Source organism: Polypterus senegalus, chromosome 2 (assembly GCF_016835505.1).
Source record: "Polypterus senegalus isolate Bchr_013 chromosome 2, ASM1683550v1, whole genome shotgun sequence".
NCBI lineage: Eukaryota > Metazoa > Chordata > Cladistia > Polypteriformes > Polypteridae > Polypterus > Polypterus senegalus.
In genome coordinates, this window is record NC_053155.1 from 75,089,124 (window position 1) to 75,114,073 (window position 24,950).

Sequence of the window (24,950 nt, forward strand, 5' to 3'; positions counted from 1 at the left end):
ATATGCAATTATTACCACTGATTTTTCTAGCCTTTTGTTGCCCTTGTCCCAACTTTTTTGAGATGTATTATCATATTCAAAAAAGCTATTATTTTTCATGAATTAGAAAACATCAAAAAGTCAGATGTTTTACTATTTTCTGTTGTGAATAAAATATGGCAGACCTTAGATCGATGGTTAGAATCTTCATAAAATAAAATCCTCATAAAATACATTTCAGTAAAACGAGTACAGTGTGCATTGTGAGACCATGTCAATACACAGTGTGAAAGGTACCTTAACTTAAACTAGTTATCTTATTTGCTCTAATAAAAATCTATTTGTCACTTCTTTTTCAAAACTATTTTTGGGAATTAGAAATGATTTCCAAACCTTCAAGCTTGATGATGGCTTGAAACTTGGTGCGAAACCGACTTAGTGACATTGCAAAACAAATGATCTTGCCATCAAAAAACTTCCAAAGTCTATTTCATAAAGCATTGGTATTTATTTTCAGCTAACATTATTGGATGTTTTCCACATGTGCCACCAGTTTCCTTATTTTTTACAGAAAGCTACATGCTGTGGTATAGTGATAATATGTATGTACAGTATAAGTGAATACAGGAAAAAGCACAAATACACTGAAATGCCTCTTTTTAGATAGTTGGATTGAACTTTACCCAGGGAGAAATGTAGCCTTTTACAGAAGCCTATTAGGTAAATAAATATACTGAATCTACACACAATGGACTGAACACACAACAGAATGATTAAAAAGAAAGAAAAAAATAATAAGTTTAGCCTATATTGACCTTGAATGATGCAACTTTTCAATTAAGTTGTTATTATAATGGCATGTTAGACTGTGCATCCCTTTTGTAACTTAATGTACTTTGAAGCTTTTGATATTACAGGTAGTGTAATGTTAAAGACTTTGGACTTCAAACCCTGAGATTTTGGGTGCAAATCCTGCTACTTATCCCATGTGACCATGCTTGTACTCCAGCAGGAAAAATGAAAGAAATGTAACCAGTTGTATCATATTTTGTTAGTCATCTAGGATAAAGATATCGGCCAAATAAGTAAATGTTTCTGAGCGTGTGTGCTTACAGTACATTCTTCTATTTCCTTTATATATTTGTCTTGTATTAAATTGAAATGGAACACAATTCTAAAATGTGATCACAAGTATGTGCATCTTTTTTTTTTTTTTCTTTTCAGCTTCAGCAGCATTTATTGCATTTTTTAATGTGTGTAGTCTTTTTGGGGAAACAAGTTAACAAAAAAAAACCCATTTAATTCCCTCCCAATTAAATTAAGGAGTAATAGAATGCCTCCCACAATTACATATTTATTAAATGGAATGCACCACATTAACGATCACTTATGAATAAATCTAAATCTTCTGGTATACATTGTTCATGTCAAAAGGGGAAGTTATAGCCTGCTTAGCTCTTCTACTTTTGTTTATGCAGATATACAGTTTGTCCCTGTGCAGGAGCATGTGATTGTTTTTATTTTTTTGTTGGCCAGAAGTCACCCTTATTTGCATTCAGTTATGACATGTGCCGAATTAACTTTGAAGTGTTGAAAAATTATTTATTTATTTTAAAAAATATTTTAGGAATAACATTTTATGAAGCTTTTTATATGTTTTCTAGCATTGGTCATTGGATGTGTTTATCTGATTTATTTATTGTTTTTGTTCAATCTATAACTAATCTTTGTAAAAGAAATAATCTAAATGACCTGAATACCCTTTTTCTTTGCCATTTTCCTATATGAACAATACTGTGAAGGCTATGATTAAAACAATTTTTAAAAGAAGTAAACAATAGATTAAACCTGTTTTTTTTTTTCTTTAAAGATTCATGGATATCTCAGTCTGCCTCCTTCCCAAGAAACCAGAAGCAACCAGGTGTTGATTCTATGTCTCCAGTGGCTTCATTGCCAAAATCTGTTTTTCCACCACCAGCATCTCAGCAGCCCACAAAACCAGTAAAGGTTACATGTGCAAACTGTACAAAACCTTTAAGAAAGGGGCAGACGGCATACCAGAGAAAAGGATCAGTCCATCTTTTCTGTTCTACAACATGCTTGTCAGCATTTTCTCATAAACCGGCTCCCAAGAAAAACTGTACCATGTGCAAAAAGTAAGAATTTATTCTATAGTTTCTAAGTTGAGTGTTGGACTTGTTTAGGAAAAAATTACCTTACAAAGATTTTTTTTTTCTTCTGCAAACTAATCTCTTTGAATATTCCATTGTATATGTATTGCACAGATCAGAACCTTAACCCCCAAGTGTACTGATCCTGTGTTTTAATTATACCCAGCCAGCATCCTATACTTCACATGAATATAAAGTTACAATACACACAGTATGTGGAAACCTATATAGAGCTTATGTATATCGACGACTGTAGATTTCTGACCTCTCCTAGACCTAGAAGACCTAGTAGTGTTGTACTCCACTCACTATGCTCTCCACCTTTTCTTTTGCCATGTGTTAGAGAAAGCTGTGACTCCTTCTGGCACAAGCATTTTAGTATTAAAATAACCTTATTGAAGTATGGCTCCCTCTGTCTGATCATTATTTGCACAAAACTTGATCTTAAAAGTGTGGATCCTAAAGAATTTTGGGGAGTCCAGTTTTAAGGCTACAGAGTGTAGCTTCCATGACCAAAGTGCTTTCTTGCTCCAAGAGAGGGTGTTAGTATGTTTTTCTAAAGAGAATAATGAGTCAGATTCAGCTAGTTTTAAGGTAAAATGTTGCCTTTGGTTATTGGATCAAGGTATCTTCTAGTTACAGAGCCAGTACCTGTTTATACAAGTGTTTATTTTGTCTGTCAGAATGAAAAGGTTTAAGTTTTTAAACGAACTGTGCATTTAGGGTCATTTATCTATAGTTGTCTCCAGATATTTTATTTCATCTTTGATTAACACATCTTGTTATTAGGCGAAACTTAGAAGGCAAGCTGGCAAAATTCTAGATTATCTGCAAGACCGTTCAGCAACTTAAAATTAAATCTTTCAGATATGCTGGTGGGTTAGGACAACTGGCTTTGTGCATCTGTTAAGTTTATTTTTTGCAGAAAATGCCTTATGTACCACTAAAAGCCTGGCAAAATGGAGCGGGGCCTATTTTGTCCTTTAATTTAAAGATTTTGTTGGAGAAATGGTGTTAATGCTAAAGGAAGTTCTTTGTCTCCTTCCATGCAGAAAAACCATGGGTTTTTAAAATCAAATATAATTTTCTGCACATAGAAAGCCTTTTAAATTAACAAATTTAAAATGACTTGCCAATGTTTTAGGTTTTGTAGGAGTCTGACATGCATGATTATAAGAACATTTTTATTTGGCAAGTGTGTATATGTGTCTTTTGACTTGCACTTCCTGTAATATTGATTAGACCATGAGATGTTTTGAATTACAGTATATGCAATATTATTTTGTACTTAATGGAATGCTTGCACCATGGTCATCATCAGTGTCATTTTTCAGGTGTCCAGTTTCTTTGGTTACATCAGTTGCACATCTTGAAAGAGTAAGTTTTGAAACTTTGCATCCATACCTAAATCAAAGCAATCAAACTAGGTGTTAGTTTCCTGACATTTGGAGGAAAGTGGTTCCTTCTGGTTTTTTTTTTTTTTTTCAGCTTGCCATATGAAGAGAAAAAACAAACTTCCATCCTTTACAGTATCTTTACAGTATTGTTTGAAAATTGGTTTGAATAATTGCCAATACAGAGTTTAGTAAACCTAAGCAAAAGGAAGATTTGATGCATTTGTTTTGGAAAGATACTTCTAGGACAGACTCCAGTTCTCTGACCTTAAATTGGAGTGAACATGTCATGAAATTGTTTGACAGGCAATTGCTGTTTACGTGATGGTTTTTAAATGGTGCATAAATGTTTCACTGCTTTGTATTTGTTTGAATTTTACATCTAAATTATCCAGCATTGCACTGAATATTGTCCTGGAATGGGTAAACATTCTGACTTTCTTCATGTCAGAGAAGACTGAGGTTGCTTATTAGCCCTAAAATATAATCAACACAGCTCTTTAATATTTACTTTCATGTTATAAATTTACCTTTTTTGACAATCATATAAAATACATGGAGAACCTCTGTCAGTTTTGTGATATGGCTCCATCTATTTTGTATACAAATCTGCAGTATTTAAAAATTATAATCTTCAACATGCTGTTGTTAGACGTATGCATGAACTGTGACACAAGCAGAGATGCATGAAAGGAAGGAGACAGAAGTGTGCAGGGACGGTTGATTTTTTAGGAGAAACTGTTTCCATGCTTTGCTATCAGGATAGTTTCTTTCCAGTGAGAGGTCTTTTTGGAATAAACCAGTAAAACAACTACTTTTGCTCACCACTAAAAAGGATTACATTATCGCCTCAGTTTTCTGTTGTTAGGATATGTCAGACTTGTATAACACTTGGACTTCACCTACTATTTTCTGACAGGGTCCTAAACTAAGCAACAAAACTAGACAGGGTATTTTTTTTTATATGAACAGTTGGTGATTTTACTGTGGTGTTTAAATTCAGTTCTACTATAGAACCTCTGGTTGTAAACTTAAAGCCATTCTATTCTCCTTGAGAGTTGTATTATGTAATTTAGATTTGTATACAGTATACATCTCCCCTAAAGTAAATATTTTGAAGGTGCAATTAATCACCTCACTGGAAAACAACCATACAAACTCATTTTTATTTATTTATTTTATTTTATTTTTTATTGTAGGTAGTTTTAAACTTGCCAACTTGACATACTAATGAAAAATGTAAACCTTGTAAGTGTTTAGCTAGAATTGAGAAAACTTAGTTGCTGTTATTACACAATAAAAGATACATACTGCGCAATACTTTTTGTACCTCAAGGAAACTGTGGGGCCATGGAGTGGTACAATTACTTCTACATGCAGACAAAAATTGAAAACCACAAAATCCAGTAAGAAATCTATGTGCATTTAAATCACTGTTGCAGTTCAGGAGCTCATTGGTGGTTTGTACTTAGCAGACCAGGATGTATCCAACAGTACTTATATCAGTAAACTCCAGGAATTCTTCCAGAGAATACAAAACATGCAGCAGGCCACATCAGGTCTAAAGTCAAACCCCAGAAGATAATAATGCTAATGCCAAAATTCTACAAGAATTGTGGTAAAGTACTAGAAGCAAGAAATCTGTAACGAGAAAATTGCACACACAGACTTCTGTCAAAATAGCCACAATTTTGGACAAAGTTCCATGCAGTTCCCATATAATTTTCTGTGTGAATTACAGGAAATGCTGTCGTCATCATAACAGTGGACACTCAAACTGCTGTCATCCGGTAAACATAAAATGGGATTATGGTAATACATGACAAATTATCAACTTGGTCAAAATGAAATGGATGAAAAAAAAAAAAATTATGACCGAATTCTCTGTGACAAAAAAAACTAAATAACGTTATATATTAGTTTTAGTAAAGAGGTCTGCATTCCCTCAAAAAGTATTAAATAATAAGATATGGTTCAAAAAAGAATTGAGAAGCAAAATACCCTGCCTGAATGACAACACTATCTACATTGAAAACATAACTTGTATTACAAAAGAAGCAAAGCAGTATGTATACTTAAGGCACAGCTCAAAAAGCTTGGCATTGCACAACACTATCCTCCATTGAATTCTACAAAGCTTTCACTGGATGTGTGATCACTTCCTTCATTATCGTCTGGTTTGACTCAGCTACTGCAGAGTTAAAAATGAAGGTACAGTGCATTATCAGAATTAATAAGAAAGTGGTTGAGTGAAATATATTTACACTAGAGAATATTGAAGAAAATTTAAAAGAAAAATTAGCCATATTAATAGCGACATTGGATTGTTAGTTACCCTAAAACACAAAACTACTGTATATTTTGTTTAAAACTCTGTTCAGTTGTCATGTTAATTCTGCTGTATTAATGCATACATATTTATAATCTTAACCTGGAAAAAAGGCATAGCGTAATCTGTAATACCAGCATAGTATAATTGCGTTCCTGAGAGATTTCACTTTATGTAATGTTTTTTGGTATACAATAAAATTTTTAGAGGAAATGTATTGCAAATTATAGTATTGTTCTTTAAAACGTCCAATACTTCTTTTCCATTCAGGTCCTTGTGCATAACCCAAAAATATAATACTAGTGAAGTTGCAGGTATGTAAGTTTGCTAGAAACTTCAGTGCTGTTTAGTATGATTTTAACATTGTTTTTAAAGTGATTGAGGAAAGTGCTGAGAAATGGCTGACTAGTACAGTGCACATGAAAGTAACTGACACCTGCTATAATATCAGAATTAATCTTTAAAATTTAATTTTCCTTGACACACCTCTTACATTTAAAACCTTAACAAATCAATTTGACTTAAGGCAGTGGTGAACACATGGTGTAAAATATAAAGAAGTCTAAAATTATTTTCCTTTAAACCATGTCCTTAATGTCCAAAACATTTTTCAATTTTACTTTTTGGACTTTTTAGAAATGCCTCAGGCTCACTTATTAGGGCGTATACTGTATATATCTAGAATATCATCCTGTCTCATCAGTTAAGTCTAAAATCTGATTTTTCTTTAGGACCTCATTTATATTATACCCTGAATATTTAAAGCTTGTGAAATTATGTCAAGTATAATACAAAATATTTTGCTGTGATTTGATATTTCTGACATGTAGACTAATTTTACCTTTATTATATTGAGTGTTTCCCTTAAACTAAACAGTCAGTTAACATTAATTAGTTGTAATGCCATACAGTGACATACTCTGTTTGATTTTAATAATTGCAGTTCTCCTTGGGTGTTTCTGGGGAGCATGCTCTCCACATAAAAATGCTAAATATTTAATTATCTAGTATATTTTGTCAAATGTTGAATATTTTAAGTTAGTAAAGTCTGTGGTTTATACTGGGATGAGGACTGTAGTGAATGTTCACTTTTTCTTTAATCTGTGAGCATCTTAACTGAACCTGTAATGTATTCTATATTTGATTCTGCTCCTTTTTGATTATCTGGTAAATGCCAGTATAAATTCTTGCGATCTAAAATACAAAGTAAATCTTTTTCCATATTAATTACTTGGTAAAATGCAAGTCTAAAGTGATAAGCAAATGCTGACTTAAGTGGAAATATTTCACTAGCAACAATACCTGTCTAAGAGGGTTAACAGAATATAAAATGATTTAATATTTCTTGCCCTGTGTGTACTTACAGCATGCCTTGTACACCTTTCCCTAAATCACTTTTGTCTGGTGCTCCCTTTTGAGTTCATTCCCATATAGTCTGTTTCTCAGACTTTGTCATTTGGGGCCCCTCACTCACCTCCTGTCTGCTTTTATAGTTATCATTTTTGAATTCTATTCTTGGTGTGTCTCCAACATGTCTACCCCTGTTTGTGTCTCAAAGTCTGGCACTTCCTCTAAGTCTCACCATCAGCGCCAAACTGACCAATAAGATTACTTGGAGGGACTAGTGATGGAGAGACCAACAGACACACATACAGACAATAGTGTTTTATAATATAGTAGATCTTATTCAAGCCTGAATCTGCCTAACACTGGTTCACTTCAGCTTTATAGGGCATGTTTCCCATTTACAAGCCCAGTGTGGTTATAGTAATTTATACACAATATGGTAACAAAAAAATTGGGAGGAGATAGCAAGGAGCTATATACATAAGAAGTTTTACAAGTATGATGATGTATTCTGTGAGATGTGTTGGTTGTATCTCATCTCGTAAATTACCGTATTTCCCCAACAAAAGGCAGCGACTTATACATTACTTTTACAAAATGCGTATTGGGTGTGGCTTGCTTAAATGGGGCGGCCTATCTAAAAACATTCAATAAAAGTATAATTCAGTGCACAAAAAGACGACATACAAAAATGATTTGTTGAATTTTAAATGTACTGTTTACTTAAAAAAAAATAGATAGGGAGGATGTTCATAGATGCAGTTAAAATAAGTAAATCCACAGTTTAAAAAGCATATGAATTGTCCAGTAGACAAAAAAATTATGTCAATTAAGAATGACGCCATCATTGATTCAGTGATCACGTGGCGCTGCTGCATCTAGCCTCTTCACATTCGTCTCTTTCAGGTTTGTTGCTGCAATGTAATAATTGAACTTTTTCAGGGCTTTGCTACATTACATCGTAGTATACAATACAGGCTAGGAAAAAAGCAAAATTTAACAAATAAAAGGAACAAAAGTTTATTGTTGGCTGGGAAAAGACAAGTTTTTAATTTTCGTTTGAACGACTGGAGGGTGGGGGTTCTGCAGTACAGCAATGTCAATCATCTGTCTACACGTAAATTCTTCAGAATAAAATTAGCAACACTAAAATTAGGCTTACCTTTCGTCAGATCCTTCAAAATCAGATCCATAATCATCGTTGTTGCCACCTAACAACTCGATTGCGACCTATGCTGCTTTGCTGTCGCTGATGTCGGACATGCTTTCATCACTGGTATCACTCTGACATATTGCAGACGTTGCTTGTGTTGCTGGTAGGCCTTTAGGTGGAGGAAGGATTCCTGCTTTGCAAAAACCATTCTCTATGCCTTCTGGTTTCACGTTGTTCCACGCTGAAATAACCTATTCGCACGCATGACTGTACATTGCTGCTGGCCAGACAGAGTGAATGTATGCTCTCTATCCATCATCCATTTTTCCCACTCGATCCTCGCAAGGCATTTAAATGCATGATTGACAGTAACATCAAGTGGCTGCAGTTTGCATGTAAGTCCACCAGGTATTACAGCGACGTGACCACCAACCTTGTTCACTGCCTTCTGATCACTATCCATCAGATGAGCAGACATAGAGTCGAAAATCAGCAAGGAGTTCTTGTTAAAAAATCCAGCTCCAGGCTGCCTTCTGTAACATTTGTCCACCCATTCCACCATAACGTCTTCATTCATCCAGCCCTCCTCCTTCACTGCGTCCTTGATACCCTTGGGTAGTTTTTCCTGTGCCATTGTCACCCTCTTACAAATCATGAATGGCTTCAGCTTTTTGCCACTTGCCTTACAAGCTAGAACAAATGTAAAACTTGTCTGCTCGTGACCTGTGGTAGTTACTGATATGGTCTTTTGACCAAACTCATCGACAGTGCATGTTGATGGAATATGCATCTACATCGAGACCTCATCCATGTGACGTCATCCGGTGTTAGTTTCAGTATGTCAATTTCCTTGCTGACAAACTCTCTAAAACTGTCATGTTTCTTCTCCTAGTCGTCTGGCAGTCTCTGTCCCACAGTCGTTCTGGCTCGGATAGATAGACCATTTTGTTTCATGAAGCAAGAAACCCAATTATGACCCCCTTTGAAGTCTTCAATTGCCATTTCATTCGCCATTCCTCCTACCGTCAAATTTATGGCTATTATTGAAACTATCCAATTGTTCTCGCACTGCACGAGAATCCATTCTTTAAATCGCTTCTCCAAGTTTGGCCATTTTGCTTCACTTGTATGTCTTGCACGCCTACGTGGCAGAAGCACAAGCAAAGCTTCCTGATCTTTCCACCAGTTTCTCACTTATTTTTTAGCTACTTTAAAGTGGTGTCCAGCTGCACGATTGCCGTTTTCCTTTGCGAAAGCAACGACCTGGAGCTTAAATTCTGTAGCATAGGACTTGTATTGTGGCATGATATCAATTAAGTGCAAAATGTTATCAATTTAATTGTTCACATTCAACTACAGTATAATGTCACTATAGAGTTACAAATGCCTACAGGGGTGTGCCAAATTAAATGTTTTTACTTCAGATTGGTAAATTCAGTAACGCCGTGGTTAATAACATGGGGCGGCTTATCTTAGAGTTTGAAAATATAAATGAGCATTATTTGAGGCTTACATAATGGGGCGGCTTTTTGTTGGGGATTTACGGTAGTTGTCCAAATAAATAAAATCTACACAGTCTTTAATGAAATTATTTTGTTTACATATTTTATATTTAATAACAAACTTCTGGAAAAGTTATAAGTATTTGGAAAAGTAAAAAATAATTTGTAAAAAAATGTGTATTTAGCATGTAGCATTGCTGTTTTTTAACTTTATCTTGAGATAAAACAGGTATACTAAGGATAGACTTTTTCAACTAATTTTGTATCCAAATATTTATATAAACCATTTAAAATTTAATGTTGTGCTTACTTTTTTAGTAATTGAAATTACTGAATTATTGCTGGCTGTTATTTCCTGTCCATGGCAGAGGTGGTGCATAAAACAGTGGAATTTTGACATTAAGTAGTATTATCATAAGAGATTGGTTTAACATTACAAGATTGCCATATATATATATATATATATATATATATATATATATATATATATATATATATATATATATATATATATATACTAGAATACCAAGCTTAGAGCGAGAAGTAGTGTGTTAAAGAAGTTATGAAAAGAAAAGGAAACATTTTAAAAATAATGTAAGATGATTGTTAATGTAATTGTTTTGTCACTGATATGAGTGTTGCTGTCATATATATAGACACAGACACATATACATATATATATATATATATATATATATATATATATATATATACTTTGAGAATGCAATGTATAGTTTTGTCCAGGAGGAAAGCAATCTTGCCTGAAATCAATGGCAACCTTTTGTAGGGTGTGTCCCTGAGACTTATTAATTGTCATCGCGAAGCAGAGCCTTACTGGAAATTTGAGGCATTTCAATTGAAATGGAAGATCAAAGGGTATAACGGTGACGCGAGGAATACATTGAGTGTGGAGAAACTCTAGAGACAGCGTGTGTATTAACTTGTGGATTTTTCTGTGTATTTGGTAGCAGTGTGACGAAGTTGCTTCGGAAGACGGCGTTAGCCGCGGAGCTCAGCTCAGAGCGAAATGAGGTGAATGGGAGGGGAGATGATGTCACTCCCCCACCCGCCTTAACTGTCAATCCCCCCACAAACACAGTCTCTCGGAATTTGAATAAGCACAGCTGTTCACCAGCAGTTTGAACTTGGTTACAAAGTGATCAAAACTGTTGTTCATACACTGCGTCCTCTCATTAAACTTGTATCCCACATTAGCCGTGGGCATGACAAACGCCAGCGGCAGCTTGTCTATGAACTTAATTTAAACTTTAGGTTTACACCCTGCTTTGTTTCCGAAGTAGCTGCAGTCATGAATATGCTTGTACAATATGTGTCACTCGCTCGCTTCTTATTGTTTCGCTGCCTTCTCAATTGTATAATCCATGTTTTCTTCTGTGCTTTTTGGAGCTCTTCCTTGTTTTCTACGTACTGGTTGACAGTCAGTTCACGTGATTACGTGGGAGGCGTGATGATGTCACACAAAACTCCGCCCCCCACGGCCATTGAGCTCAACTCCATTACATTATATGGAGAAAAATAGGTTCCAGTTATGACCATTACGCGTAGAATTTCGAAAATGAAACCTGCCCAACTTTTGTTAAGTAAGCTGTAAGGAATGAGACTGCCAAATTTCAGCCTTCCACCCACACGGGAAGTTGGAGAATTAGTGGCGAGTGAGTCAGTGAGGGCTTTGCCTTTTATTAGTATAGATTCACTAAGGGCACGCAAGACGGTGAGCGCAAGCAAGACAGAACCGGCCCGCCCGCCCGCCCGCCAACACTAACCCTCCTACTGCGTCATGGGATACGCACGACAGAGCCACGCATGCCAACTGTAACCGTCCTCCCATGTCCAGCGTCACTTTCGAGGCATGTGCTCTGCCTGCTCATGTGCCCGCATGCAACAACTCGCCAAACACAGCCTCAGTCGCTTTCGTCTGGGCAAAAGTTCACATGCACCTCTGAGCCATGTTGACTTTTCACCGTGTGCAAGACAGAGAGCCACAACTGCCAACTCGCAGAGCCCAACCTGCCAACTCTAACAGAGCCCCTCCCATGGGTTACGCACGAAAGAGCCACGGACACCCACTCTAACCCTCCTCCCACGTCCTGGGGAACGCACGACAAGGCCCCACCCGCCAACTCTCACCCTCCGCAGACTTCCAGAATCGCTCTCGAGGCAATTATATTGCGACATCGACTTCTCAATTATCACTCTGGAACAACTCAGTACGTGACCTATATTACACATCAACAACGAAGACACACCACACCTTAATGAACAGGTGCTGAAACTTATCCCTAATGACGAAGTAACTTTCATCAGCGTTGACTCCATCGTCACAGACGATCCTGCAGATTAACTTGCATTCCCCGAAGAATTTCTTAATAGTCTTGCTCCCACTGGCATTCCTCCGCATAAACTCAAAATTAAAATTGGTTCAGTCATGATGCTTCTCATGAACCTTATGCTAGCAAAAAGTCTCTGTAATGGCACTAGACTTTCTGTTACCAGCATTCACTGCAATGTACTGGAGTGTAAGACTATCACATCTGCTACCTCACGAACTGTCCTTATTCCCTGGATTTCACTGACCCCATCAGATTCTAATTTGCCTTTTACTTTTACACGCAATTTCCTGTTAGATTGGCATTTGCAATGACTATTAATAAGGCACAAGGACAAACTTTCAAAAAAATATGCCTGTATCTGCCAAAACCTGTTTTCAGTCTCGGACAATTATATGTTGCTCTCTCCAGAGTTCCATCTTTTCATTCACTGACAGTTGTATCTTCAAACCCTCCCCATTTGGACAACTGTGTCTTTCAGTAAGTGTACACTTATCAATAAATAATTATTTTAAAACACACCTTTAAATAGCCTAGGGTTTTTTTGCTTGTTTAAATAAGGGAACTACTTTTGGTGTGCTGATTGCTTTAGTTTATTACATTCAGATGTGTTCTACCTTTTTGTTTGAATAGGTGAGATATGCTCCTCAGTAGGAAAATGTAGTTGTTTATTGGAAGATTCCACTGTTCCCATGCATGCTTTGTGTTTGAGACTTGCATATGGGAGTCTTTCCAAAAGATTACACAGATTTTATCATTCATGCTGTGTAGTCAAAGTACACAGTACCAAAATATGTAAAACTTTTTGTAATTTTCAACCATTATTAATTTTTATTTTTGCGTGTATCTGCTATATTATAAATGTATATAAGGTTAACCACTGTGCAATTTATATGTTCAATATCACTTACAGATGCAAAACTTTAATTCTATCAAGATTTGCTGTCTCATAGTACAATATCCCTGAAACAATTTCCATTTTGACACAACGCAGTATAGTTTGATAGTATGTTGCTATACGGTCCACTTATAATAATTTTCTTTCATTTGATAAAATAAACAAAAATACAATTTAGCTTGATGTTGTGATACTAATTAAGAGTTCTGAAAGTAACACAAAACATTTGCAAAGCAAATAGCTTTTTGATTTCATTTTTGGTAGTTTGTAGCTTCATAGGCATGCTACATGTATTCTCAAGTGTGCAACTTTAATGTACTAAATGAGTATAAAGTAGTAAACTTATCTTTTGTACACTTCTGATCAGCATTTACTTTTATTTATTAAAAATATCCCCCTGAAATTCAGGTTTTGTACACAGGGATGCTCATTCTATCAGAGCAACTCATTGAATAACAAAAGCCGGATACAAATCTGATTTAAGGATTACTTATCTAAATGTTGATAAATCCTATTGACTGGACAACTTGCAAGTGATGACATTAGACTTTTTTTAAGCTGCCAAAAAATGTACAATGATTCTTTTTTTGGCAGATTAGTACATTTCATTTTCAGCTCAATATGAAAGAATAAGACTACTGTCATGAGTTCATAACAAATGGAATTGAGTGAAGTGACCCTTAAAATTCTTCACATAAAATGACAAAAGCTGAAACATTAGTTATTAATATAAAGGATATATTATATAAAGCAATAAAACACTGCAGTTTGGATATTTGACAGTACATCTTAGGGCCCACACCTACATATATGCCGTTCTTACTGTTTAGTGTCATCATTTATCAAATGTCCATGTGGAACGGTGTGGCAACATCAGCAAGTGCCACTATGCTTTAAGTTGATTTACTTAAATTAAAATGGACTTAAGCAAGTAAACTTTACATACTAAAATATCCTTAAGCACAGTACCTGAAACAGTGGTTCTTTTTGTGTTTATGGTAGTGATGAAGGAAAGCTATAAATACTGTAATGAATCTATGCCTGCCTTGAGTGATTATTAGCAAAGATTAGATTTTTAAGAAGCAGCCCACTCCCCACATAGTACTTACTACATGATTTGCTCCAAAACGTGTTCTTGCAGCATGTTTATGCAAGCCAGGACTTCAGTGTTTTAGAAGATATTTATGTATTGGTTTGCATAATAAGAACCACATTTTTGCTTGTTTGTACAGTATGTTCTTTGCTTTTCTGGACTACTCTGTGTATCATCGTTTGTTTCCTCAAGAAACCACTTTTTTTAGAATACAGTTTATTGCAGTGCCAGTGATTGGGAGTTGCTCGCTCTTAACTTCTCATTGGTTTGTCTATTAATGATGTGTTTCAGCCTGATTGAACTCTCAACTATAGAACTTACGAAGAATATTATTTTAATCTGGTATATTGTTTATGGGTACTTGTTTATTTTCAGTGTGACTCTTGTGGTGCTAAGACTTAATTGATTTTTTTTAAAAATATAAACATTCCAATCTGTAATTATAAGGAAATGTGTACCAAGAATTGAGCTATTCAGAATGTTTTTCTTTTTATTATTGAGAGATGTTGTTGCAATTTCTCATTTTAGGGATATTACAAGCATGAAGGGAACAATTGTGGCTCAGGTAGATTCAAGTGAATCATTTCAGGAGTTCTGCAGCACCACTTGTTTGTCATCTTATGAAAATAAGCAGGTTCTTCCAAAAAGCACAGTCAAGACAAGGTGCACAGTTTGTGGGAAACTTACTGAGGTATGTTTTTTGTTTTACTTTAATAAAAATGCATACCCATCAAGTTTTTATATACAAATACATATTTTAAAAATTGTGTTTAATTGAGTCATTAATACATTCATATGTCTAGACTTTTTGTAAAATATGTGTTCTTTTGAGGAAGTTGAGTGTAACTCATTAATAAGAAAAAAACCCATAGTAAAGCTTGTTGTTTAGCAGTAGCTTGTATATCCTCTCATTTTTATGAATTTAATTGAAAAACATTTTGACAAAGGTATTTTAACATCTTACTAGAAATCAAAAAAGTGGTATGTCTTGTTTAGTGTTCTGTTTACATTGTATTTTGAAATGTAGATAGAGATTTATTGTCTTTAACAATTTTCTAAATGTTTAGTTTTGAAAATCTGTTATTTTTGTGGATTCATTTTATAATATCAAAGAACTTTTTTCCTTTTATCTTTAAGATTCGGCATGAAGTTAGCTTCAAAAACGTTACACACAAAATTTGCAGTGATCACTGTTTTAATAGATACCGAATGGCCAATGGTCTCATTATGAACTGCTGTGAGCAATGTGGAGAATATCTGCCCACCAGATCCTCTGCAAACCACTTTCTCATAATTGATGGTCAGCATAAGAGGTTTTGTTGTGAAAACTGTGTCAAGGATTACAAGCAGGTAAGCTCTTTATATCGTGTATATTTGAAATTTAACTTGCATTCACATTCATTTGATCTACATTTTGGTGCATCAAAAGCTCAGTTTTAATGTGCTTATGTCTCTTTTCTGAGGAGTCTGTTTTGCCTTAAATTTACAGGTGTGTGTTTTTTTTTTTTGTTTTTTTTTTCCCTCTCTCTCTTCCACTCTTCCATACTATAGTGTCCTTTCCTCCTCAAAACACAAATATGAACGATCGGTTTCCCCTCCAATGTAGATACTGCGATTATTTATAATGTTTATAATGTTTTACTCATGACTACCTTTATAAGGTATAAGCTTGATAGTTATTGGCTCTTTCCTGGATTCCTGGTTTGGTTTAAGGCTCCCTTCAGCTTTTTACAGATGATAAATGTGTTTAATGGTTCACTTGAAAAAGCCATGTCCACAACATTGCTAAGTTTGCTTCACTGTCACCACTGCACCACCATGCCTCCTTGATATCAAAGAAGAAAGAACACAGTTGGAGATGCACAATCACAGATTTCTTCAAAACAAAGCAGAAATACTGAAATTGTAGTCAAAAGTCAGAAAAAAAATATGTAGGTGTTTTAAAGGCAGAAAATTCAAAGTTGTATGTCACTGACTCATTCTGTTTATTGAAGTTGCGCTGAAGGCTCTCTAAACACTCTGTACTGATGCTTTGCACTTTTTCATCTGTGAAAAAGATTGTCTTGTAAATAGTTATAAACCTTTCATTATTTTTTTCATTGAATCTTCTCCTTTTAGGGATTAGGGACCTCTTTCAAGGTTTGTTTTCACTCTCTCCCTACCACATGGCTAAATATTATGCATGGATAGGGCATGTGCCTCCTTTTGTTATATTGATGTGGAACTCGAAGAGCGACCTGCACATTTGGCTAGAAGCACAGAAAACTCGTCCCACAGAGTCTGTAAAGCAAATAATCAGCATTATATACTCAGGGGTGCAGTCCAATCAATGTTGGTTGTTAGATCTCCCAAGAATATTGCACTGAGCTTGCAAAGCATTATGTGGTGCTGGTATTAAAATTAAGAAAAAATAAATCTCCCAAACCCACTAAATTATCATTAAATAATTAGAAAAAAAGGGTGACTGCAGCAAATTCTCTGTGAATAACGCTTTGGCGAAATTTGTTGACGAAAATTAATCTGCAGTACAGTTTTTCAGTGAAGGAGCACTGCAACAGTGCATATCCCTCCACAAAAATCCTTATCACTGAATGAAATTAATTTTTAATATGAAACTGATATGTTGGGGCTCTAATTTCTGATGTTACAAATTGTTTTTAGCTTGATATACAGTGGTGTGAAAAACTATTTGCCCCCTTCCTGATTTCTTATTCTTTTGCATGTTTATCACACAAAATGTTTCTGATCATCAAACACATTTAACCATTAGTCAAATATAACACAGGTAAACACAAAATACAGTTTTTAAATGATGGTTTTTATTATTTAGGGAGAAAAAAAATCCAAACCTACATGGCCCTGTGTGAAAAAGATGCAAAAGAAGAAGAAATCAGGAAGGGGCAAATAGTTTTTCACACCACTGTATGTATAATAGAATAAATAGCATTGAATGAAAAGCTTAGTGTTCCATTTTTTTAGTGAACTAGGGGGCTTTGTCCCCTGCTCATTTTGCTTGTCAAACCCCTAAACCCCCAACCCACCTGCGTGTCTGCCACTGGCTTATGTGGATTTCACTTTCACCAAACAACAAAACTTTTAATTCTCGTGGATAGGCCTTTTCATTGGGAAGAAACACTAGTTTTCCTTGATGGCAGCACTAGTTAGACAATCTATAAATCTCCAACTTAAAGTTTAAAACCAAACAATATCTACATGCTTCTGTCATATCACCTATGTCCATATATTCGATTTCTTTTCGCTTTCACCTTTTCATCAATATCGCATTGAATTTTGATTCCGTGTTTGGAATTACATTGTGACAATGCAACGTTTAACTTCCCGTGAGTGAATATTGTTTCTTTCTCTCTACAAGAAATGTGTCTGACAATAGCATTCACACAAATGAGAAATGACTGAACCGTATGCATCATTATGTGGGCAGGACTTTTCCAAATTTCTTTGTATAAGCTCTTGTCTCACCCACCTTCTCTTGAGATTCAGTTCATGGACAGATGTTCTGATATTTTCCTTTAGAATTCTCTGATATAATTCAGAATTCATTGTTCCATCAATGAAGGCAAGCTGTCCTGGCCCAGATGCAGCAAAACAGGCCCAAACCATGATACTACCACCACCATGTTAAAGTTCCATGATGGGATAAGGTTCTTATGCTGGAATGCAGTTTTTTCCTTTCTCCAAACATAACGCTTTTCATTTTAACCAAAATGTTCTATTTTGGTCTCATCCGTCCACAAAACATTCTTCCAATAGCCTTCTGGTTTGTCCACGTGATCTTTAGCAAACTGCAGACAAGCAGCAGTGTTTTTTTTTGGGAGGGCAGTGGCATTCTCCTTGTAACCCTGCCATGCACGCCATTGTTGTTCATTGTTCTCCTGATGGTGGACTCATGAACATGAACATTAGCCAATGTGAGAGAGGCCTTCAGTAGCTTAGAAGTTACCCTGAGGTCCTTTGTGACCACGCCAACTATTACACGCCTTGCTCTTGGAGTGATCTTTGTTGGTCAACCACTCCTGGGGAGGGTAACAATGGTCTTAAATTTCCTCCATTTGTACACAATCTGTCTGACTGTGAAATGGTAGAGTCCAAACTCTTTTAAAATGGTTTTGTAACCTTTTCCAGCCTGATGAGCATCAACAACTCTTTTTAGGCAAGAGTGTTGGCTCTGAGGCTAGGGATCTGTACTGGCAATCGGAAGGTTGCCGGTTCGAATCTCGTAAATGCCAAAAGGGACTCTGCTCTGTTGGGCCCTTGAGCAAGGCCCTTAACCTGCAATTCTTGAGCGCTTTGAGTAGTGAGAAAAGCACTATATAAATGCAAAAAATTATTTTTCTGAGGTCCTCCGAAATCTCCTTTGTTCGTGCCATGATACACTTCCATAAACATGAGTTGTGAAGAGCAGACTTTGATAGATTCCTGTTCTTTAAATAACACAGGGTGCCCACTCACACCTGATTGTCATCTCATTGATTGAAAACACCGGACTCTAATTTCACCTTCAAACTAACTGCTAATCCTAGAGGTTCACATACTTTTGCCACTCCCAAATATGTAATATTCGATCATTTTCCTCAATTAATAAATGACCAAGTATAATATTTTTGTCTGATTTGTTTAACTGATTTCTCTTTATTTACTTGTAGGACTTGAGTGAAAATCTGATGATGTTGAATGCAGAAATATAGAAAATTCTAAAGGGTTCACAAAGTTTCAAGCACAACTGTATGTGAGGCTGCCTCATTTCCACTAGGAAAGATGCTAACTTGCACATGCAAACAGATGTCTTTACTTGGTATTTGGGCTTCAGTTTTCACACATTGACAGCAACATGTACATTGAACAATTTTTTTTCTTCGGTTTTTATACTTGAATTTAAAGCACACTTGTTCTGTTATACGTGTAACTTTTGTGAAAGTGTTTATTTGATATTTGGACTTCACACATTGTACACTTAATGTCAAAATTTTGTCATTAGTACTATAACATGAAAAATGTTAGGCAAGAAATGTACCTAAAACAAACATTTCCTGTCATCGTAAATTTACATAGATCATGGTAGACACAGAACACACATGAAATGCATGTGTTCCAAATAATTATATATTATTTACTCTATACAACTCCAGGCACCTCACACCCAGATAAACAGACTTTAGGAGTTGAGCTGTGGGGGTTGGGTTGGGGGGTTCGGGGGTGATGGGATAGTAGTCTGCTTGCTGCTTGTATTGATGGACACTAGAAGTCTGAAGGAATTTAAGGTGGCCTGTGATTGCGAGTTTTTTTCGTAGACTTCAGGAATTCTAGTGATAAAAGATGTGGAGTATGTCACTTTCCACTTTGAAGGAAGAAAAGCCTGTTCTGCATTTTTTTAAATAAATCCTCTGTTTTCTGAGACCAGTCCAACCAGTCACTGATTTGGACCGCCAAGTACTTATAGTAGTGTACCACTTCTGCATCAGCTCCCTAAATAGTGACCGGACATAGAGGCTCTTTGGTGTCACAAAAGTCTATAACCAGTTCCTTGGTTTTGCTGATGTTGAGGTGCAGGTAGTTCTTTTTAAACCAAGAATCAAAAGCACTGGAGAAATCAAAAAAATGTAATTCACAGTGGTGCCAGCTTTGACCATGTGAGAATAAGCCTTGTGGAGCAGACCGATAATTGCAACTTCCACTTCAGTCTTTGGCAAACTGAAATGGGTCCATTTGGTCTGCCATAAGAGGACTCTTATAATCCCAGACTAGTCTCTCAATGGTTTTTATGATGTGAGACACCAGTGCATCTTATTTGTAGTTATTAGATGAAGAGATACCTGCCGCCTTTGAAACAGAAACAGTGCTGGAACAGAATCGGCGCAATATGTTTTCTACAGCAGTCACACAGTCACAGTTGGAGCTTTTAGAGACAGACTGAATAGATGACAGAGTACACCACATAGTTGGCCAGCACTGGCATTAAGAACTTGAGTATTGACTCTATCTGATCCTGCAGCTTTTCCTGGGTGTGGCTTCCTCAGTTGTCACCTTACTTGGTCTTTAATTATGGACAACCTATGCTGATGGTCAGAGGTGGACTCATCACTGGCCATTCCAGTTGATGTAGTAGGGATGGTATGGGAAGACTGGTCATTGGAAGAAGGTAGCAGTGGGAGGGGAGATCTATTATAAATTGGTTCAGGGCATTAGATTTGTCCCTATCCCCTTCTAGCACCTGAACTCTGTATTGCTTGAGTCCAGTAATTATGCCTAGTCCATACCACACATCTTTCATGTTATTCTGAATGAGTTTTTTTTTTTTTTTTTAATTTTAGCTTTATATGCTTCCTTTCCTTCACTCAGCACTTTAAGCACTCACTGTGGGTCATTCAGAACCTCTTTGTAGTCAGATTTGAATGCTCTTTTTCTTATTCAGGAGGCCTTTTTATTTCCTTGGTAATTCAAGGTTTGTTGTTTGGAAAGCAAAATACTGTCTCTGAGAGTACTACGGTGTCTATATAAAAGTTAATATAGTCTGCGATGCATTGACTGAGCCAATCAATATCATCTGCATATGATTTACACATCATTTCCCAGTCTGTCATTTGGAAGTAGTCATTCAGAGCCATTTCAACTAACAGGATTCACTTCCTCACTATCCTGGTGGTAACAAGTTGGCATCTAAGATAAGAATAAGATGGGAGCTGGTCCATCTTATCTGACCTTGAATGAACATTGTCTATTACAGTGGATGGTAGACCAGTTCTAAAACCTTTCCACTTTGCTTTTACTCTCATGCCGTCAAATGGCCCTCTCTGTCTGGACAAACTATTCCTTCTGTACAGTAAAACTCTGCTGCTTAGACCCTCGTAGTCACAGGGCAGGTAACAGATTATAGGAGTATTTAATGCACACACATTTATATTCTCATTTGCAAATCTTGCATACAGGCATGCATGATATCTTGTTGTTTTCCATCTGTTTTTGCCACAAAGCCAAAGTAATTCCAGACACCATACAGGCTATCGTCTTTGACAATTAAGCTTGTGAAGACTCCAAAACTGCTGAAGTTTTCATACTCACACTTGTGAATGGGTAGATATCAGGGCTGTAACTCTAGCCATGGAAAAGCAGAAATGCATTTTTAATGCAGGATGCAGAAGGAATGTCATGAAAAATGACTGGTGATATAATTTTAAAATGTTAAAATTGCTATTTATCAAGATTTTGATACTTTTGACAACCCTAGTGTGGATGTAGACCTAGTTTGAAATGGCCTACAACAGTATTGTTTTGCCTTATGTGTTTTAGGATGAATTAATAGGAAAACTCCATACTTTTCCCACAGCAACATTCATATAAAATCATGCCAGCTGGATGAAAAATGAAATTATACATGAATGGCTTTCGGAGTAATTTTTATTTTTGTAAATATCAAAATATACTGACATTGATACAGTATATGACATAAATTGACAATATCTTGCTTAATTTAATTTTCAATATACCATTGATAGTGAAATGACAATGTTAAAACATTACTGTCCTTACTGAGACATTTGTATATCTGATCTGCCTAAGCTATAAACTGACGGTGAAATAGTAGCCTACTTTTATTTTTCAAAATTTACTTTTTTTTTTTTTTTTAATATATTAAACCTTATTTCGTAATTGATGTGAATGTTGTGCAAATTAGTTTTATTTAGTATTAAGTATTTAGTATTATTATTTAGTATTAAGATTTAGTATGCAGTTGGTGATACACATGTTGTATGGCAAAGTTAATTTATAATCTTACCACAAATATTTTAGGCCTAATCATTTTTTACTTTTTTCAAAATATTTTACTGGCATTTGTTTTTAATTGTAGTTATTTTAATTTTGCTTTTAGTCTATTAGTGTCCAGTCTTCAACAAATGGACAGACAACCCGTACTCCCAGTGGTGTTCAGCTCAAATGTAATTACTGTAAGACATCATTCAGTTTGAAGCCAGAGACACTAGAGTGGGAGGTAAGATATAAATGTATTTGGAAACATTTGTTCTTCAAATGTGACAATAACATGAGTATCAAATCACTGAGAGCTTGATAGTGTCTTAAGGTCATAAATGTTTCTTACCCTGTTGCCAGTTATTTTCCAATAAAAGTAATCCATTTGTACTTCTCAGTTTAAAAGGAACCTGATTGATCTTGTAGGATTACTCACACAGGATTTGATGTTCACAACATTTGGACTTTTTTTATTAGCACATAAGCTATTCTAAATATAGATTTTGAGTGTAAACTATTTTAAACTCTCTTTCAAGGAATACCCTCTTGAAGGTATTATAAAACTAAAAAGTGTTGGAAATATTTTTCCATGGTTGTCCTCTTAAATTAAATATACTTTAATCTGTTATTTTTTTGAAACGCCAGCACTGGATAATCAAGATTTTTGTTTCTTTAGAACAAAGTATACCAGTTTTGCAGTAAAACATGCTGTGAGGACTACAAAAAACTACATTGCATTGTTACATACTGTGAATATTGTCAGGAAGAAAAGACGCTGCACGAAACAGTAAAATTCTCAGGGGTTAAAAAACCATTCTGTAGCGAAGGTAAGTTTGAAACCACTCTGTAGTTTTTCACTTTTGGATTTTGTTTGATGGTTTTTATATGAGCAAAATATAACTGTAGGAATTTGAGAATTGCTTTAGAATAATGCTAAATGAAAAATTAATAAATTTAAAGAGTATGCCTGAGTAAAGGGATTGGCTACATTAAAAAAAAAAAAACATTTAAATAAACCAGTTGTATCATCAACATATTGCTTTAGCTTGCAATTAGGGAAATGCATAATAGTTCTTTTTGATAGTTTATTACTGTACCAAGTTTTGATTATCGATCATGGATCAGTACCTATTTAGTTATTAATAGGTATTCAGTATGTTTTGCAGATGCAAGAGGATCTCACTTTCTGGATTTTCATGTGTATGTGTGTTTATTTATTTATTTATTTATTTATTATTTATTTTTTTTTTTGGTTTAAATAACTTTAACTAGGGTGCAAATTGTTGTTTAAGCAAGAATTTGCAAGACGTTTGGGTCTGAAATGTGTAAGCTGCAATTACTGCTCCCAGATGTGTAAAAGGGGAGCTACAAAGGAAATTGATGGAGTTGTTCGAGACTTTTGTAGTGAAGCCTGTTCTCGGAAGTTTACTGATTGGTATTACAAGGTTAGTATTCTTCTAATGATTATTTAGACATTAGCTACTTACCTAAACAGTACTAGTGTAACAGTAACATTTTTCTTCAAAATTATATTTGAATCATAGCAACATAAGGGATAAATTGCAAAAGGGGTTAATTTGAAGACTAGTGGGTGGGGGATGTCGGGGGCCTTCAGTCAATACAGTGTAGGATTGTGTGTATTTTTTTTTTTTGCCTCATCAGTAATATCAGTATTGCGAAATCTTGTACCAATGCAACCTTTTTTTTTTTTTTTACACTTGTTGACTTGCACTTTAAGAATAGGTATGATCATCCACCTTTATTTATTATAATTGTTTTATTTTCAGCAGACCATCAGAAATTTGTAATGGTTGTAGATTTTTCAAAATTGTTTTTAATATTTATTTTCTTGCAGTTTGACAATTCCTTGTCACGTATTAAATATAAAAGCAGAGGTGAGCAGCAATGCTGAGAACAAATGAGTTTGTTCATCTTTAAGTTCTTGAAGTTCATTGTCATTGTTTCCCTTTTTGAAAATTGCATCTTCTTGAGTCAGCCTGATCATTGCTGAATGTAATTTATCTCAAGGTTAAAAGAGCAATTATCAGGCCGCTAACTGAATATAAATGGGAAACAAATGGTACTCTCTTGTCTTGCACTATAGTCCCCGAAAGTTTCCTATTTAGGTTTTCACATGTAGAACTAGTGCTTCTCTCAAATACCATCTGTGTATTATATGATAAACCAACAACCATCTTATCAGTTTTTCTAGTGAAATGCTCACATACAAAAGACTTTTGAGTGATTTTCGGAGATACTGTCATCCACAGCATGTGATGGAGCTGCTGTCATTTGTGTACTCAAGCTGTACATAGCATTGTTATATGACGATGCGCAATGTTTGGGGAGGAGCAGGGACGATTTGTCGATTTAAGAAAATATGACAAGATAAATTATTATTGACTAACCAACACAAAAAAATTAAGTTATCATAGGAGTTCTATTTCACTGTTGTAGGGCCTGGAATATTGGGTGCAAAGGAGTAACCAGATCTTCAAGGGACATCATCAGCCCATGAACAGTGCATATTTGGCACATACTGGGCCATTTTAGATTTTCTAAATAACCGAACCCATCTTTACATTTTCTGAGGAAAAACTTGGAGAGCATGGTGAAAAATGTAGTCAGACGTGGGGAGAGTGTATTTATAATGAGTGGGCAAGAAGTATTCATTGACTCCAGGAGGATCATTGGAGCTGAGCATGTCCTTTTCATCCCCACTGTCAACTTAAGCCAGTTTGCCCTGCGAGTCTGGCACATCATCTCCTACTGAACTCGCCTACGGATATCTGGGAAGATCAAAATGCACGCGCTGAGCTGAAGGTGATGATTGCCACTCTAAGGGCGAACATAAACGTTAAGGTGAGATGCAAAGAAGAACAATAGAGAAATAAAGAAGGAAATCAAGGTCCTAAATGACAAAAATGAGAAACTTCATCAGTATATAAAAAGACCTGGAGTAATATTTCAGT

General features: G+C 35.5%; 1 protein-coding gene across 2 annotated transcripts in view; it reads left to right on the forward strand.

The window, feature by feature from the left end:
• zmym2 (zinc finger, MYM-type 2) overlaps window positions 1–24,950 on the forward strand; it is a 92,687-nt gene that overhangs the window by 34,608 nt on the left and 33,129 nt on the right. For both annotated transcript variants that reach the window (XM_039743999.1, XM_039743998.1), the window contains 6 exons: window positions 1,850–2,135; window positions 14,743–14,905; window positions 15,352–15,564; window positions 22,100–22,219; window positions 22,655–22,805; window positions 23,251–23,423. In XM_039743999.1, coding sequence (XP_039599933.1) covers window positions 1,912–2,135; window positions 14,743–14,905; window positions 15,352–15,564; window positions 22,100–22,219; window positions 22,655–22,805; window positions 23,251–23,423 — 1,044 coding nt within the window. In that variant the 5' untranslated portion in view covers window positions 1,850–1,911. The remainder of the gene's footprint in view (window positions 1–1,849; window positions 2,136–14,742; window positions 14,906–15,351; window positions 15,565–22,099; window positions 22,220–22,654; window positions 22,806–23,250; window positions 23,424–24,950) is intronic.